Source organism: Miniopterus natalensis, chromosome 11 (assembly GCF_054644295.1).
Source record: "Miniopterus natalensis isolate mMinNat1 chromosome 11, mMinNat1.hap1, whole genome shotgun sequence".
Classification (NCBI taxonomy): Eukaryota; Metazoa; Chordata; class Mammalia; order Chiroptera; family Miniopteridae; genus Miniopterus; species Miniopterus natalensis.
Window position 1 is genome coordinate 40,360,790 of NC_142091.1, and position 19,164 is coordinate 40,379,953.

The 19,164-nt window shown below is 41.7% G+C and overlaps 1 protein-coding gene across 4 annotated transcripts; it reads left to right on the forward strand.

Moving 5' to 3' along the window:
* Positions 1 to 127: 127 nt before the first annotated feature.
* XNDC1N (XRCC1 N-terminal domain containing 1, N-terminal like) lies at positions 128 to 19,142 on the forward strand. Of its 4 annotated transcripts, none has more exons than XM_087821689.1 (10): positions 128 to 346; positions 4,294 to 4,470; positions 6,770 to 6,911; positions 7,922 to 8,077; positions 9,199 to 9,377; positions 13,096 to 13,181; positions 13,431 to 13,603; positions 15,913 to 15,985; positions 16,870 to 16,997; positions 18,048 to 19,142. In XM_087821689.1, the coding sequence occupies exons 2-10, from the start codon at positions 4,426 to 4,428 to the stop codon at positions 18,281 to 18,283; spliced, it is 1,218 nt and encodes a 405-aa protein (XP_087677815.1). In that variant the 5' UTR covers positions 128 to 346; positions 4,294 to 4,425; the 3' UTR covers positions 18,284 to 19,142. The 4 variants fall into 4 exon arrangements, with proteins under 4 accessions (XP_087677815.1, XP_087677812.1, XP_087677814.1 ...); XM_087821686.1 differs by having other exon boundaries at positions 128 to 320; XM_087821688.1 differs by lacking the exon at positions 128 to 346 and adding an exon at positions 464 to 558.
* Positions 19,143 to 19,164: the final 22 nt, after the last annotated feature.

A 19,164-nucleotide genomic window follows, 5' to 3' on the forward strand; every position in this document is an offset into this window, starting at 1 on the left:
TCACCAATTCTCCCGTTTGGAGAACCAAAGAGAAAGGTCCATAAACTGTCAACTTTCGCGACGCTCCCTCACTCTAGACTCCAAGGAGTGAGGCGTGGAGGCTAAGAACTGTATTTCCCAGAATGCATTGAATCTGACCCGGAAGTTTAAATTCCGCTCTCTCGAAGGGAAATTTGTAGAGAATAAGAATAAACGTATAGCCCATGAATGTATTTTACCGGTTGCCGCATATGCCTTCTGGCCTCGGTGGAAGTCATTTTTCAGAAACAGCGACTTTTTGAGGCCCCAGAATGAATTCCCGGGCTTCGAGAGACGGAAGAGTAGGTCTCTGGGTCAGAAGGCGGAGGTCAGAGGGCCCAATTGGCGGGAGAATGGGTTTGTGGTCCAAGTTCTGAGGCTGCGGCGGCTCTCCGAGGTTCATTGTCCTCAGTGAGGAGCGTTGGGGGGTTGTTGCGAGGGTAGTGGCCGAAAGGGAGGAGGGGTGGCCAGAACAACGTGTTCCGAGGAGCCTTGAAAGTAGCCGGGCGGCTTACGCTCCAGGAGTCGAAGAGCCTTGCGGTAATTACTCGGCCCCCAAACCGCTGTTTCAAAGTGCTCACGTCTTCGGGCCCACGGGTCACACATCTCGGTACTCTTTCCAACCCCACATCCTGCGTCTCCAGCTCCTACCTTTCCCCCCTTCTTATGCACCTTATTCACTGTGCTGCACCCCAGCTTGTAGTTTAGTACTGTAATTCATTTCCACAAACCTGTTATTTGTACATCCAGACCCGACACCTCGCAAGCCTGCAGCCCTTTGTTCACGCCCCGGGCGTCCCTGCTCGAGCTATCCGGTGAACAGAGCGAGGTTCACCCGTGGGCTCACTAGGTACTAGAACACCAGTCAACTATTTTGGGGCTGTCAAGTGTAAATATTATTTACACCATCTACAGCCAATTTATTTACTTACAATGGGAATTATTTTTATTATGTAAAGTCATACAGAGAGCATTACAAACTCTATACCCATTACCCCAAATTGACTATTGACATCATGATCTATTTGCTTCCTCATTTTTAAAAAAATAAAATAATACAGATAAAAGTTGAACTTCCTATCTTCTATTCTCAGACTCATTACTCTTTCATCTTCCCCAGAAGCAACTAGTATAATTAGCTGTGTATTCTCTCAGTCCATTAAAAAAAAAAAAAGTGTATTCACGGACTATAAGTATTGTATTGTTTAATTTTAGGTTTTTTTAATGAATATAAGTGCTATTTTCTGTGTATCATCTGTGATTTATTCTTTCACTCTATTTTTTTGAGGTCTGTCCATGTTTATGTATATTTACATCTAAGTATTCCTTTTAACTGTAAATATTATTCAGTTATATGATACATAACATTTTATTTAACCATTCCTCAACTAATGTATGCTAGTTTAAACATTGTATGTGTCTTGTGCACATATGAGTCCCTTCTAGAGTTGCACCGTTCAAATAAGTTAACTACTAGAAATGTTGCTCGTCAGAATTAAGATGTACTGGAAGTGTTTATGAGAGGCCCATTTCCCCACATTATTATCAATCCTTTATATTGTAAACACTTAAATTTTTTTCAATCTTATAGGACAAGGTTTGCAGTTTCCTTATTACTAGGTAAGGCAAGGATTTTTTTAATATGGGTTTTTGGTCATTCAGATTTCATCTTAAGTGAATTGTATGTTTTTGTATCTTCTCTCCAGTTTTCTGTTGAGCTGCTTTCCCCTTTCTTACTGATTTGTAGTACTTAAAAATATATAATCTGAATACTATCAAAGTTTATATGTGTTGCAAGAATCTTTTAGTCAGTCATTTGCATTTTAACCTTGTTTGTGTTACCTTAAAGTATCTTGCATGTTTCCATCTTTGATCCATTTGAGTATAATTTTTAAAATATGTTATGAGATAGGGGTCTACTTTTATTTTTCTTCGCATTGTGAACCAGTACACCATTTATTACTTTATCTTTTATCTGACAGAACCATTATTCTGCTCTCTTACAATCAATTAAGCAGGTTGCAAATTCCCATCTATATGAGTCTGTTTCTGGCACCTATATGCTTGTTTCTATAGACAGTACATTTTAATTACTGTGATGTTGCAATTCTTTTCAAAGGAGTTGAACCTCACTTCTTTAATCTATCTTTCTAGAATCATCTTAGCGACTTGTGGCCCTTTATTGATTAATGAATTTGTCATGTTTGCCAGAAACGTCTGCTGAAATTCTAATTTGAATTATATTGACTTATTAATTATGCTTTTCAATGGCTGTTTATTTATGCCTACTGTATTTCAGGACCTCTCTTAGGTGTGAGAGATGATGAACATGCCAAAAATCCATATCCTCAAAGAGTTCACTAATTAGTGGAGAGACAAACAGGGTAAACAAGCCATTGCCAAAAAACATGAACAACAGTGTGTATGTATGCTGGAGCTAGGAGGTCAGAAAGTACTTAATCCTTGGATAACTACAGGCAATTTGACACACGATGATCTTCATGAAAAAGACTGTCTATGTCTTATTCACCACTTTGTATTCAGCACCTAGTACAGAGCTTAGTACCTACCAGACAACCCCCAAAATATTAACTAAATAAAATATCCAACATTGACAGCTTCAGGGTCTCCAAGCCTAAAGTGTATTTTGGGGGCTGGCTAGGTCAGACCTCAGTATGTTGGTGATGAGAGATGATGGAGTATTCATAAATGTATACTGGGAATTTCTCCAAAACAGAAATCATATCTTACTTATTTTTATATTTCCAATATCTGGCAGAGAATAGGAAGATTTTTGAATGTTCAGCAAGTTCCTATTATGAGAATAATCAGCTCTAATTAATATGGAGGCCTAGAAAGGTAACTCAGGACTCATGCATTCTTCTCTTTTTGAAGCCTTGGTGCCATAGTGAATGTGATCTGTGAGGAATGCTGGACCTTTAGATGCCTTTCACTAAGAGTTTCTTGCTATCCCACTCTGAGCACTCCATGACTGCTGGCCCTTTGGAGCTCAATTTTTGTGGTCATTAATTCATTCATCAGATATTTGCTAATCCAGAACTGTAAATTTCTTCCTCTTACACTGAGGATACAGAAATGAATCAGACATGAAGCCTGTCCTCCAAGAGCTTACAATTGGTCAAGGGACATAAGATATATACCCAGATAATTATAATACAGAATTGAGAGGCTGGAACTGTCACCTTGAGCCATTTGAACAGAGTGGAGGTGACATTTGAGTGTCAAAGATGCATTCGATTTGACAAGTGGGAAGGGGAAAGAGCATTCCAAGCAGAGTCAATGGCATGAGCAAAATCTTGGAGATGAGAAAAATATTCGGGGGCGGGAAGGAGGCAGGAAGACTTTTATGGCCCTGAATATATCAGGGGTGGTGGACTTATATTCAGGAGCCAGGTGGATAACAAACATGAGTACAAAGGGCAGGGTATAAATATTTGGAGAGAGATCTGCCTATAGACACTCGGACAACTTTAAAGCACCTCTGGCCAAGGAATTGTTGAAGATAGGTGATGGATGCATGTGAGTGCATTATACTAATATGTATGTTTTTGCATATATTTAAAAATTTCCTTAAAAAGTTTAGCAAAAGGTAAATGTACAAATACCCATATGAACTTTTAAGATTAAATAAAAAACACTGATAGGTAAAACACATCCTCTTATGAAAGGAATAGGAGATGAAGCAGAGAATGGAGAGATCTGCATTGTAGATGTTTGAGAGGTCAAGCTGAATTAATATTTATTAAGTACCTACCGTGTAGCAAGCTGAATTAATATTTATTAAGTACCTACCATGTAGCAAAGGACTCTCACACATCAGCAAGCCATTGAAGGTTTCTAGGAGAGTGACTTAATGCAGAGATAAATTAGGAAAATGCATTTTATGGCAAGAAAAAAAAAAAGAGACTTGTATCATATATTTAGTTGAACATGTGTTGCACATCTTTACTATGTGCCAGACTCTAGGGATATAAAGATGAATGATTTAAGGCACAATCCATGCCCTTGGGAGCTCATCTATGGATAAATCCAACATTAACATATCAATATATCTTTTGTACTTGCTGCTCTGTTGCCCTGTGGTTGCATTCCAGTTTTCATTTGTTGGAATCTCATCAGTTGGTACAGATCTGGTCCCTGCCCCCTCCCCCCAGCCTGTCATGGTAATCAGAAACAGTCTGACTGCTACAAATAACTCCTGTTACTAGAGAAACAGCCATGGCTAGTGTATTTTTCTTTTGTTCTCTTCTTCAGGAGTAATATGAAGATTCTTTCTCTTCTGGAAGCTGACGGGACCAAAATGTAGACAGTGCCAAAGTGGTGACAGAAGAAATCTCAGGAGAAAACATTTTTGCCTTGTACTTGGGACAGCTGCTTGGGCCTACCATGGCTCCTGTGAAGATTAGCCACGTGGTTTCGTTTTCCTCTCAGGTATATTAATTAGCAGGCATGTTTTTTTCTTGGTGACTGAAAGGAGTAGAAAATAAAAAAATAGAAGACTTAGCTCCACTTTTAGGAGACTCCCATCCTAATAGGAGAGACATTGTCCCTTCTTTGGGAGTCCAGAGTCGAAGTAGGGAAACGTAACTCTTTCCATCAGGTTGTTCCCAAAACAATGTGGGACACGTAAAAGAACTGTTCCCAGGAATTAAAGGTAAAGAGGAAACAACCTCAGATCCCACCCTTAGTTTGGAGGGAACTGGCAAAGCTATAGGACCAAAGTCTATACCAGGGTTCCCAGAGGGAAGTTTAGTCACTGTTATTGAGAGCAGACCAGGACACTCAAGGTCATCCCTGACCTGTGAGGATATCAGCACCTTCAGCAAAGGTGATCTCAGCCTCCTCCCTAAAAGTCCACTTTCAGGAAATCCCGATTACCCTGATTAGAACTAGATTCCGGGACCTAGCACCCATCCACTGTGGTGATTAAGGACTTCCCTTCCTTTCCTCTGCTGTCACTTCCCTATCCATTTACCCATCCTCCCTGCTCTTCCCCTTCTGTTACCCTAGTCTTTCTCAAAGGGTGCTATTGGGATTTTGGGTCAGATAAGCTTGCATTTTATAGCAGTATCGGTTGCATGGTAGAATATTTAGCATCCAGGGCCTCTAAACCCTAATGACATAATGACAGTCAAAAACATCTCCACACATTTCAGAAAGACCTTTAGAGTGTCTTTAGGAGCTATTGTATCAGCTCCTATTCTAAGTGAAATAGAACAAAAGATACCCTTATCCTCCTTACCTACATAGTCAGCCTAAATGGTTTTCATCACAGTCTCAGCCTTATAAAATGCTAGAGAACATCAGCTATTTTCTAATTTTGTGGTTTTCAAACTGTACTCTGTGAGGACCCACTTTTAGAAGTTGAAGAAGGGATAAGTATGTCTCTAGGCAAACATCCCCCCAAACTGTGCTTTAACCAGAGCTGTGCTTTTATTGAAAAAACACATGCATACACACACACGCACACTTTATTATAAAACTTCAGTTAAAAGGGAGGGTTTTATTGCTAAAGCAAAAAACTAGATTGAAAACCATGAGTCTAGTCTCCTCATTGTACTTATGATGAAGAATTTTAGATCCAGAGAGAGAAAGTAGTTTGTTCAAGGTCTTTCCACCAAAAATATCAGACTTGGGGTTAGAACTGAGAATTTCTATCTCAGTATCGATACTGTAGCCTTTGAATGAATCACTTTATTTCTGACCTTCAGTTGTAAACTTACAATAAAAATCCTTGCCTTTCTTATCTCATAAGGTTACTTTGAAGACAAATATCTGTGAAAACACCTTATAAATGAAAAAATAGGCCCTAGCTGGATGGCTCAGTTGACTGGCGTGTCGTCCTGTATACCAAAAAGGTTGCAAGTTCGATTCCCTGCCTGGCACATACCTGGGTTTCAGGTTTGGTTCCTGGTCAGGGTGTGTACAGGAGGCAGTCTATCGATTGTTTCCCTCTCTCTCCCCCTCTCTTTCTCGGCCCCTCCCCCTGTCTAAGCATGTCTTCAGGTGAGGATTGAAACAAAAAGAGCCCTGGCCTGTGTGGGTCAGTGGTTAGAGCATCAGCCCAAACACCGAAGATTCACATGTACCTGTATTGTGTGTTCGATCCCCCGCCCCAGTCAGGGCCCGTATGGGAGGCAACCATTCAATGTGTCTCTCTCACATCGATGTTTCTCTCTCTCTCTCTCTCTCTCCCCCCCCTCCCTCTCCCTCTCTCCCTCTCCCTCTCGCTCTCCCTCTCCCTCACTCCCCCTTCCACTTTCTCTAAAAAAAAGGAAAAAAAAAAAGAAAAAATACTCTCAGGTGAGGATTAACAACAAAAAAGAAAGAAAAGAAAAGAAAAAAATAGTATAGTGTGGTGGTTAAGAGCTCTGGATTCAGAAACCTGGGAGTTTTGACTCTGATTGGTTATTTGGCCTTTTGGCCTTGGATGAATTTCTGAACCCAAGCTTCAGTTTATTGATCTGTTAACTATGAAGCAATAATAGTAACTACTTAAAGTTGTTCTGAGGATTGAATGAGGTAGTCTGGTAAATGAAAGAGAGGTAAACAGTGTCCGTAAATCCCTTGGTATGTGATAGCTGCATTCCTATGGACTCCCGTCTAGTGCCTTACCTATCATGTTGGGATGCCTGGAATGATTTGGGAATACAGGGATTCCTCATTCATGGGCATCCTTTGTTCCGTTGGGCTCAGTAAGGTTCCTGATTCTCTCTTCTCTCTGACTTAGGATCCCAAGTATCCTGTGGAGAACTTGCTGAACCCAGACAGACAGAGGGGACCTTGGCTCAGCTGCCCTCAGGACAAGAGTGGACAACTGAAAGTAGAACTACAGCTGGAGAGGGCAGTGCCCATTGGCTACATCGATGTGGGTGAGTGAGTTCTCTGGGGCCTGGGAACCTCTGTAGGAGAACACAGTAGTAACATTTTCCTCCAAATACTCCACCACAATATCTTAATTCAGTCTGGCTGAGCAGCCTTCATAGAATAAGCCCTAACTGGTGTGGAGGGGAGATGTGGCCTTGCCTTTGGGGCAGGTATGTGGTGTTAGCAAAAACTCTAAGGGTTCCATTCACATTGAATTGAATTTGAATGGCACTGCTTGAATCATGCAACATACCTCCCCTGCTTTGATCTGAGTGGTCTGGGTAAAGCCTTAGGACACTGACATAACTATCAATACCACCAAATATAATTTATATATATTTCTACATATCTGTCAAGAGAATGCTGGGGATGAACTGTGCAGGCTAATCCAGGAAAGCTTCATAGGAGTTTATGAGTTAAAAAGGTTGGCCTTAGAATTCTCTGGAATGGAGAGCAGACAAAGACTATTGGTCTCAGCTCTGTCAGGACAGAGAGATGTCAGGTTCCCTAACAAGGATTTATTTTTTTAACTGATTTTTTAAAATTTTTATTTATTGATTGATTTTTTTTTTTTTAGGGAGGGAGAAAGAAAGAGAGATTGATTTGTTGTTGTTCCACTTATTTATGCATTCATTGGTTGATTCTTATATGTGCCCTGACCAGGAATCGAACCCTCAACTTTGGTGTATCAGGATGACAGAGCCTCCCTAGCAAGAATTTAAGAGAGAGAGAGTTTGGCACTGCCTGCCAAGCCAGAGGACAGGGAAGCAGCAAGTCTATTCAGTCAGGGGAAGGCTTCTTTCTGGCTGAGAGGAGTGCAGTGAACCTACCTTCACGTTGTGATTTAGTGGGCTGAGGTCTCGTTTCACTTCAGGTACTGGCTCATTGTGTTGCTTGACCTTTCTGGGCTTCCAGTTAGCTCTAGAATGGAGGAATATCCTCTTCCCACCTGATTTCCTTGTGTATAGTCATAAGAGCCCCGTCCCTTATCCTTCTCTCATCCTTTTGTCCCCAGGTAACTGTGGCTGTGCTTTCCTGCAAATTGATGTGGGCCGTTCTTCCTGGTCCCTGGACAGACCTTTTGTCACCCTTCTCCCTGCAACCATGCTAATGTCCCTAGCTGATTCAAAGCAGGGGAAAAACCGCTCTGGGGTCCGCATGTTTAAAGATGGTAAGGTTGGCAAAAGCAGAAAACGAAGAGAGACTGAGGGAGAGAGATAGATTATGAGAAAAAGAGCTGTGGTACGACAGAGGGCTGTAAGAGCTGGTAGGTGTGAGAATATAGGTGGGAGGGAACCTGTGCTGGGGCTTAGTTATATCTGTTGGGGGCAAAGGGTAGTTAATGAGTGAAAAACTATGTGGTATGTTTGTGAGTGAGTTCTCCATGGTGAGACTACGTGGTACCTCGGGATCTCTATGGGCAATGATTTATAAATATTTACACTCAATATGATTCCCTGAAGCCTGATGTAGAACCCACATGTGTGACTAGTATGTTTTGTTTGTAGAAATGCAAATGTGAATGTCAGTGTTACTGTAGGATGAATGTTTACATAAGTGATAGAAGACTGCATGACGGTTATAGTTACATAACACCTAATGTCCCCCGAGTTCTGCTCTGTGCAAATCTCTGTGTTCACTAGGCACTGCAGAAAAAACATAAGATCTAATTCCTGGTTTCTGGGGACTTAGGGTTTGTCTGTGTTTAAATTAGAAGTGTTTGTAATATAAAGGAAGGGTGATAAGGGAGGGGCAAACTAAGTAGAAGAGATGAGGCCGTACTAGATAGTGCTGGGAATTGAAGGTGAGAAGGGTTTGTGGTACTGGTGTGTGACACTGTGAGTGAGTGTTTAGGGCATGTAGTGCTGTGAAGGAGGCTGAGGTCTCATGGTCCAGGAAGGGTAGATGTAGATCAGCTACTCCGTTGAGCAAGTGGTCACCCCAAACCCCAACACTACAGATACCTCCTGTTAAAATGAGACATTGATAAAGTCCCTAGAGAAGTGTGGAATGAGGATGTACTCGTTTTGGCAATGGTGTGGAACCATGGCAGGGAGGGGAGGTGGTGTCGAGAGGGCCCTGACTGGCTTGCTTGGCACTGTCAAACCCTGGACACCAAGGCCTGAAGGGTCAGTTACTGATGACCTGCATTATTGCTTTTGTTGGAGATTACTCTATATAGTCTCTGTCCTTGAATAGTCCCTGTCCTTTCCCCTCCTCATACTGACCTTCCCCTTCCTTTCTCCCTCCCATTCATACATTTCCTCTCCCTCTCATTTTCTTTTCCTTGAGATGATTTCCTGGCTCCAGCCTCAGGTGAGTCATGGGATCGACTTCGTCTGACTTGCTCCCAACCCTTTACACGTCATCAGTCCTTTGGCCTGGCCTTCCTGCGAGTGTGTTCCTCTCTGGACTCCTTAAATGACCCCCTGGTGGGTCCCTCAGCCACTGTGAGCTCTGGGCTAAGCCAGGTATGTGTGATGCTGGAGCAAGGACTTAATATTTTCCCACCCTTTTCAGTTTCTGATTGGGAAGCCGTTGCTTGATTGAGTTATACACAAACATACACACACATACATTCAAATATAAATATAAATGGGTTTGCTACCCTTTCTTACAGGTAGGAGTCAACTCCTTCCCTTTCACACATGAAAGATTTAAGTGAGTCAGCCTTCAATATAGTGTACACAAAGCTGTTGGACCATTTGTTCTTTAGCCATAATGAAATTCTCTTGGGATTCAAACTTAATCTCATACTTTATTTCTAGGATCTTGGGGACTCTAGCTTTCATCAGACTTTTCCTTCTAGCACCTGAAACTCTCAGGACTCACTTACAGTCCCTCTGTCATTGTTGGTCCCTGACCCACCTTCTAATTCTTAGATATGTGCTTTGCGATTTCACATGTTCTCCTGCTTTCTCTCCCCATACAAAACACATATACACCTAAGAGAGGATGGATAGGTTTCTGGCTGTGTGTGAGTATCTAGTCAATTTATCTCCCTTTTTCTTAGCCAGTTTTCTAGGTTTTTTTTCTTCCTAAGCCTATTCTGACTCCTCTTTTCTTGTCACTGGTGTCTCCATTTATCTTTCCAAGCCAGTACCTTCCACCATACTTCACTAACAAATATTAAGATATAATCACACAAAGCTAGAGTCATAGAATTCTAGAGATAGAAAAATACTTAGAGATCACCAAGCCCCAACCACCTCATTTTACATCTCAAATGGGGAAACTTACATATGCAGATTCACACAGCGAGTCAGAACAGAGTAGGAACCAGAAATCAGGTCTCCTGTCATTCCACTATGTGCACTTTTATGCACACTATACATTTTTAGAAGCTTCAAACATTTGACATAACCAAAAGAATTTCAGTTCCCAGGAGTGAATTCACAAGCATCACTCCTATTGGGGTTACTGAGAAAAAGAAGAGCCTGGACATTGGGAAGAGAAAAGGGAGTTGGGGGGGGGGGGGGAGTAGATGGTCTTGTACAGCCTTGAGAGAGACCCAGAGAGCTAAGACAAGTTAAGCTTGGTCTGAGATTTCCCTTGTGGAAAGGGCTAAACAATGCAAAAGGACCAGTGGAAGCAGTTCAGTGTGCTCTGCCAGGTTCTGATATTCAAGTGCTGGGAACTGACGTGAATGGAGCTAGAGCTATTCAATCAAGTGGGAGCTCTGTGAGATTAGGAACCTGTTTGTCTTGTTCCATAATGCATTCCTGGCAGCTGGAACAAAGTAGGCTTTGAGTACACATATTCATTATATAAATGACCTTTCAGAGGGGAGTTGTAGATAGGGTCATCATAAAATTTATCATCCAAACTAGGCCACTTTGAGGGCAAAAACGAGTGCTATTAATAATTATACTGAGGCCCTGACCAGAGTTGCTCAGTGGTTAGCGTGCCAGCCCGTGCACGAAAGGGTCATGGGTTCGATTCCCAGTCAAGGGCACATACCTGGGTTGCAGGTTCAATCCCCAGCCAGCCCCATTCCAGGCACATGCACGAGGTAACCAATCAAAGTGTCTTTCTCACATCGATGTGTTTCTCTCTCTCTCCCCCCTCCTCCCCCTTGTGTCCCTTCCACTCTCTCTGAAAAGCAATGAAAAAAAATATCTTTGGGTGAGGATTAACAAAAAATAATGATAGTAATAATTATACTGAGACAACACATATAATAAGCACTACTGTCCCAGGCAAACCAGGACGGATGGTCTCCTTAATTATAGGATAAATAAAGACTTTGTGAAGTCTTTTCCATTTGGGCCATCTAAATTACTCTGCACTTTTAGGACCATGGTGGGATCAAGGAGGAAGGGAGTCAGTAACTCTGGAGCCATAATGTCAGAAAGGCATTGAACCTCAACAGCAGAATGAAACATGTTGCAGTTACCTCGGTGAAACCATAGGGGAAGGAGATCCTGAAACATTTCTATGAGAGAGGATTGATACATGGACAGGAATTGATGGCACTCAGTTTTATAATTTAAGATGTCTAAAATGACATAGGCTTTTTTTCAATGTATCCTTCTAATGGTAAATTATAGTGAAAGCAAAACATAAAGGCTTTTAATCCTGTGAAATAGGATAGGATCTTTTATGATCACCAGTTTTCCAGTAAGGAAAACAGAAACCAGAGAAGTATAGTGGGATGTCCCAGGTCACACTACTAAATAAGTCTTAGAGTAGATTTAAACCTAGGCCACCTGGCTCCATTTAGCCTGTGCTGGGGATCTCATTTAGAGTTAAAGTTAACCATCTCTATACATCCAGCTCGTTACCATGTGTAGTAGTATTCACTCTAAAATTTATGAGACATGGTAAAGAAAAAATAAAAACTCTGGTAAAGTAAACAAAATATTTCAAAATTAATGCTAGGTCCAAGATGAGATTGTAATGGCAATTAGAAAATATTAAATAGTGAATGTGAATAAAAATGCTATTTCTCAAATTTGCAGAATGAGGCCAAAGTCATGCTTTACAAGAAACACATTTACCTTTAAAAGAATCTGTGATAGAAGAATCAGAGCTGAAAAAAACTTTTTTTAATCTTCACCTGAGGATATTTTTTCCACTGATTTTAGAGAGAGTGGAAGGGAGGGAGGAAGGGGAGAGAGAGACACATCGATTGGTTGCCTCCCTCATGCACCCCAAGTGAGGCTGGGGATCGAACCTGCAACTGAAGTACATGCCCTTGACAGGGAATCAAACCCACAATCCTTTGGTCCACAGGCCAATGCTCTAACCACTGAGCCAAACCAGCCAGAACAGAGCTGAAAAAATTGATTTTAAAGTTTAATTTTTAAACTTCAAGGAAATTTGAAAAAAATAAAAAGAACTAGCCACAGATGAATCAGTGGAGATAAATTGAGTTCTGGCAAAGAATTAAGAAATTGTAGCATTCCACATAAAATCTGTGTAGAAATTATCTATTGTGTGGTTATTACACATAGACATTTCTGGATTTTGAAGGAGAGAGGTTTATAAAATGCCTGTGATAGATATAGTGGCTGCTAGAAAGAGATATGTGTCATCTATATACACATACATATATACACATCTCTCTTTATACATGGCTAGAAATTGTTAGGTTTTTTATAGATGGCTAAAATTGTTATATTTTTAGTTGCAGGTAAACAAAATTGTTTACAAAATAATAGTAATGGAAATTAAGCAATATTATTAAACAGTATTTAGAAAAGTGATAAAAATGTCTCCAAATAGTTCAAAATAGAACTATTTTAAAATATAAAGAAATATATGTGTATTATTTGTTTCGCATAGGTGTATATAGATGAGTGATTTTTGTACCTACATAAATCAATTTTATATATATACACAAATATATATATGTACATATATGTATATATATATGTGCTTTCAATATCAGTTTGCATATGATATCAATCCCATAGCCCTTTTCCTCCCCAGCAGCATGTATTCTTTTATCCCAGGTCTTTCAGGATCATGATAGAACCCTTAGCATTGGGGGGGGAAAATATACAAAATCACAGCCTAGAGCTGGAAGAGAGTATGCACACAAGCAAAGGTACCCCGTACAAGTTGTAGCAGGTACATTCACTCACTGAGCTGAAGTCATCAGGTTTGGGAGTATGCATGGCACTAGGTGGCAGCGTCCCCTGGTGGTGAATATTCATATTTTATATTTCTCTATTTTCTTTTCAGGGCTCTTATAATGCTTCAGACTCTGGTCCCAGCCCCTGGATGGCTAATCCTTCCATCCGGAGGACATTCTTCCCAGATCCCCAAACGTACGTAGCTGCCAGAATGGAGATCTCATTCAGAGCGGAGGTCAGCCACTTTTCAGTTCTTTCTCCTGGGAAAGAAAAACTAAGTCGTTCATAGGATGCAAACCCCACCTCAGTTCCCCCAATTAATCACAAACTCCAGACCTATATCTGTATATCAAACTGGCTTTCTTGGTTACATGCCACTGACTTGAGTGAGCAAAACGGAGTCTCTGTTCTGATTGAAACCAAGTACTTTCTGTTTCCCTGCAGGAGCACCAAGGAAATTTCAGAGCTTAAGAATATCCTAAAGCAGCTGCAGCCAGGGACTTTGGGGCGTTCAGCTCGCATGGTGCTTTCAGCTGCCCGCAGGGCACCTTCAGCCATTGTGGCAAGCCCAAAAAACAACCCTGAAGAACCAGGTCCCAGTCATCCAGATAGTGCAGGTGAGGTCCCATGACCCACCTTTGGCTCCTTGCTCTCCCTAGCACCATCCTTCCTCCTAGAATCCACCACTGCTCTTCAGGGATGGCTCACAAATGGGACTTCATGTGGGAGAAAAGACAATTGCCAGTGTCATTACCAGAAGAGAAACCAAATATGGTATAGTAATTGAAAGAGCACTGGCCTATGGTATGGCTCAGTTGGTTCAGCATCATCCCATGCACCAAAAGATCACTGGTTCAATTCCTGGTCAGGTCACGTGCCTGGGCTGTGGGCTCAATCCCCAGTAGGGGGTGTGCAGGAGGGAACCAATGGGTGTTTCTCTCCTTTCTTTTCTCTCTAAAATAAATAAATAAAAAATAATAATAAAAATAAAATCAATAAAAACATTTTTTTAAAAAAAAGAAAGAAAGAAGGAGCACTGGCCTAGGAATCAGGAATCCTAATCTCTTTGGGCTTCAGTTCTCTCATCTTCAAAGCAAAGGAATTAAACCAAATAGTATTTAGGCCTCTTGCAGTATTAATGTTCTGTGATCATCTCAGAAGAACAATTAAGTCAGGGTGATGGTCTGTGGAGCTTATTGGAGAAATAAAGTAGGGGAATAGTGTGCTTTTATCACAGAGGAAGAAAGGATTAAACCTTCTGGAGTTCCTACTTTGTACCAGACATTGCTGGGCACTTTTACTAACTTTATTTGATATTCACCACAAACTTACAAAGTAGATACTGTTAAACTAATTTTACAACAGTAACTGAGGTTCATAGAGGTAAAGTATTCTGAGTCACACAGCTAATAAGTGGCAGAACTGGGATGTGAACCCAGAGCTCTTGTTCTTCTTACTATTCAAGAATAACTATAGCAAGAGAGAAAACATACAGAGTTCTCATTGAAAACCCTTGGTTTTACTCAGTGCTTCACTGGAAAAAAATTTTTATTTTATTTTTTGAAAAATTTTTTAAGGAAATGGTTTATCATTCCAAAGAACTGAACAAATTAGTGAAATAATGAGTATATGATTTCATTGCAGGAGTAGGGTATATTGGTTATCTATTGTTGCATAACAAATTACCCCAAAATGTAGTGTCTTAAAACAATACTTATTTCATAGTTTCTCATGGTTAGGAATCTGGGCGTGGCTTAACTGGGTCCTCTGGCTCTGGATGTGTCACAAGGATACAGTCATCTCAAGGCACACCTGGAAAGGATCTGCTCCCTAGCTCACTTACATGGTTGTTGGTAGGATTCAGGGCTGTTGGACTGAGGCTTCCCTTAGTTCCTCTGTCACAAGAGCCTCTCCCCAGAGCATCTCACAGTATGGCAGCCTGCTTCACCACAGCAAACAAGCTAGGAGACAAGAGAGAGAGTGCTAGCAAGAAAAAAGTCAGTCTTTTGTAACCTAAGCAGAAGTTACATCCCATCACTTTTGCCAAATTCTACTCATTAGAAACAAGTTACTAGGTCCTGTCCACACTCTAGGGGAGGCATGAATATCAGGAGGCAGGAATCAATGGGAGTCATTTCAGAAGCTGCCTGCCACATAAGGAAGGATGTTTATTATTTTAAGAGATGGAGAAAGGAAAGGAAACTAAATTTTTTAAGGTATCCTACAGGCTGGGCACTGGAGCTATGAAAGCACTTTGAAACATGAAATGCTATACACAGTATTTCATAAGTTCTAAATAACTAGGTGGATGGTTGTTGCTGGATTTTGTTATTACTCACTTGACACATTTATTGAACATCTCTGTGCAAGGTTCTGTGCTAGGTGCCAGGGTGTCACAGTAAATAAAACAGCAATGCTCCTACCCTAATGGAGAGTCCTGTGTCAGTGTCACACAGGAAATCTAAAACTTAAAACTATGGTAAGTGCTTCAAAGGCAAAGCAGGATAGGATGACCAGATTTAGATTAGAGAACCCAAGGAAACTTCCTCACAGGAATTAGCATTTCCTCTAAGACTTAGAATTAACCAGAAAAAGAGAATAGAAAGAATATTGTTAAAAGAAGGAACATCAGCCTTGGCCCATGTGGCTCAATTGGTGAGGCGTCTTCCCATGTACTACTGCAAGGTTGCTGGTTCGATTGCTGGTCAGGGCACCTGCCTGGGTTGTGGGCTGGGATGATCCCTAGGCGTCATGCAGGAGGCAACCTATCGATGTTTCGCTCTCACATTAATGTTTCTCTCCCTCTCACTTCCTTTCTCTCTCAAAATCAATAAAAACATTTTTATTTAAATTTTTAAAAAGAAGGAGCATCATGTGGGAAAGCCCTTTTATTAATGAGCTAGACTGAATGAGCATTTTCACACAGAGCCCAGACCAGAGGAGCAAAACTCAGAGAATGATGCGGACAAGCCAAAGAGACAGAAAATGCGACCTCGCAGGTAAGTATGTCAACCTGAAAGAGCCAAATCACCTCCCCAAACCTTACTGTGCTTCTTCACTTGTCCTTCCCCACTCATGTTTCAGTTAAGTCAGAGAGTACCCTGTATCTGGTCTTGATCTCGTGGTCTAGACCTAGAGGGTAGTAGAGAAAAGATGTCCTTGTCCACATGTTGTCAGGCTTGGAGCTGGGCAAGGAGGCAGCCCTGTAGTGAACCAGAATTTGAAGCTCAGTACACTGTATTTCTTGGACTTCATTAAAATTTAAATCTTTTTCTGCTTTAGTGGATACTGTCAAGAAAATAAAAAGATAACCCACAGAATATGTGAGAGAATATTTCCAAATCATACATTCCATAAGGGACTTGTATCTAGAATATATAAGGAACTCTTACAACTCAACAATAAAAGAACCTAATCTTTAAAATGTTCAAAGTATCTGAATAGATTTTTCTCCAGAGAAGATATACTGGGTATATACAGGGTTTGTGGGGATAGAAGAATGGGAGTGACTACTAATGATTCAGAGTTTCTTTTGGAGGTCATAAAACTGTGAAATTTAATAGTTGTGGATATTCACACAACCTAGTGAATATCCTAAGACCATTGAGTAGTGTACTTTAAAAGGATGAATTTTATGGGATGTGCATATATCTCAATAAAAAAATAATAAATCTAAACGCAGTAATAGAAACTCTGTTCTCAGATGTTCAAAGGTTAAATGACTTCCCTAAAGTCTGATATATCAAATGGGAAAAGCAGGACTCCAACTCAGGACTTCTGGCTCCACATCACTAGTCTACATTTTTTTCACCCTAATTTTAAGTTTCCTTCAGACCTTATGGCCTCTTGCCAATAACTGGTCTTTAACTGTTCTTTCTCACAGGCCTTTATCCAAGTTGAACTCTCAACCAAACAGGAGAGGGAGAGCAAAGGCAGGGCGGAGAGACCACCACAAACCCCCAGCCCAAACTAGCAGAGTCCAGGATAGTGGAGAGTGCCCCATTTGTACAGGTAAGCTGCTTGGGCCAGGGGGTGGTTATGGGACTGCAAAGCATCACTTGAGGGCAGATTAGGAGATCTGAGAATGGTGCCAGGAAACATTTGAACTTGGACTCCTAGCCTCTGTCTGCTGGGCAGTTACATACAAGTCTATATTGAGCACCTGCTCACACTGTGTTGGCCAAGCTGAGGAAGGGATGGGCCATGCCCTCAAGGAGAAACATGAAACAAACCAGTATAAAAACACTATCAGATATTTTTTCTCACTCTAATTGTTTATGCAAGATTGCTCATTAGGAGCCAATAGAATACTTAAAGATACCTTTAAAAATAAATTACTGAGCCTGGCTGGGTGTGGCTCAGCAGTTGAGCACTGACCTAGGGTCCAGGAGATTGCGGTTCTATTCCCAGCCAGGGCACACCCCTGGGTTGTGGGCTCGATCCTGTCAGGGGTGTGCAGGAGGCAGACCGATCAATGACGACTCTCTTATGATTGGTGTTTCTCTTTCTCTCTCCCTCTCCCTTCTCTTTGAAATCAATAAAGATTTTTTTTTTTTAATTAAAATTACACTACTGAAAAAAAGCCCCCAAAAAACATCACTATCAAAGAGGGCCTAGAATTTCCTTCATAACTTTTTCCTGTGTCCAAATTCTACTTACTCTCTGAGTCTCTGTTCAAATGTTACTTATATGCCAAGTCTTCTCTAATCTTCTCAGATAATCTCTCCCAAATGAGATCCTGCAGCATTCTTCCATTCCCTTGGGCTTCCCACTTCTCGCCTTCTGCTTTGTATCATACCTACTTGCGGTCATCGCTTAGCTTTACCCCTAATTCTACATACAGTCCATAAGGACAGGTCTGGGTTTAAATGCCTCGACTCCTAGCACAGTATCAGGCACATAGTAGATACTGGATTAATGTTTAGTGGATGCATGACCCAATAGTGTCTCTATGTAAAATATTCAGTTCCTATAAAAACAGCTGCATTTTGACAGGCTGCTTGGGGTGGCATCCTGCTGGGAGCAGGCCCAATTTTGCTTACCTCTTTCTCTCCCCCTTAGCCTCCTTCAGCATTGAGATTCTTCCCCAGCATGCTGCCACTTGTGGAGAGACCTCCCCACCTCACCTAGCCTCTCCCTCCTCATCACCTCCTTCATCGCCATCTGTGCTGTGGGTGTCCTCCTCAGAGAGCTCATCACCTGTCTCCTGGGTCCAGTGCCCTATCTGCCAGTTACAGTTCTTAGCAGGAGAAGTAGAAGAACATGCCAGCATGTGTGGGGAAGTACCTTGGGCATGAGCCATGAGGTCCTGTGGTTTTGGGCCCCTTGCCCTCTGTGACTAAAACTGGGGACTGGATCTCTTGACAGCTAAGAAGGACTGATGAGGCCAAGTGCTTTCTCTGCTTCCCTCCACTCATTCCCTCAGGACTCTGCCTGATGGCACCTTTGGGCCCAGCCTGCTCCCCACTCTCAGTTGTCATGGCTTCTGTCACCATGGCACCTTATTTTCGCAAGGACGGCTTCATTCTTTTCCCCCTTGGAACTGCTGGGGTAGAACTGGTTATCTCTCTAGGGCTTTGAGACACAGGCAAGATGTCTTCCCCTAGTGAGTATGCATCCTTGTGCCCATTTTCCTGAAAGGAAAACTGAGGCCCCGTGAAAAGAAGCACTCCCTGATAAATAAGATCCTGTGATGTACTGGGAAGGTGATTTTTGATCATGAGACCTACCTCTAGTATCCCATGAACTTAACTCTCCGTATGTTTATATCTTTCTAGATATAATCAGGTAACCATGTTGCTGTGTGACTTTAAACAAGTTATTTATCTTGGGCGCAGAAATAACCCACAGTAACTGAGATAAAACCCCTGTCCTGTTCACAGCACTACCATAGGGTTCAGATGGGTTAATGACTAAGGAATGGCTCTAGGCTTGGCTGTGGAACCTTGGGCAAATCCTGGTCCCCACCTGTACAATGAGGCAGTTGGACCAGAGAGTCTCTAAGGTCCCCTCTAGCTATGACTTTAAATTCTATTCCCACCTTTTTTGAACATCTATGTCCTCTCTTCCCGTTCCCAGAAGATTTCATTGTGTGGCACTAACATCAGTTCCCCTGGTCTCCAGGGTACAGGGCTGAGGGGGAGCAGCTGGTCCTGGCAAAGGGAGGGCCTAGGGCGGG

Coding starts and splice junctions, on each gene's coding strand:
- XNDC1N (XM_087821689.1), top strand. CDS start 4,426: ATGGCTCCTGTGAAGATTAGCCACGTGGTTTCGTTTTCCTCTCAG. Junction 8,078..9,198: donor GGTCCGCATGTTTAAAGATG/GTAAGGTTGGCA, acceptor CTTTTCCTTGAG/ATGATTTCCTGGCTCCAGCC. Junction 13,182..13,430: donor TTCTTCCCAGATCCCCAAAC/GTACGTAGCTGC, acceptor GTTTCCCTGCAG/GAGCACCAAGGAAATTTCAG.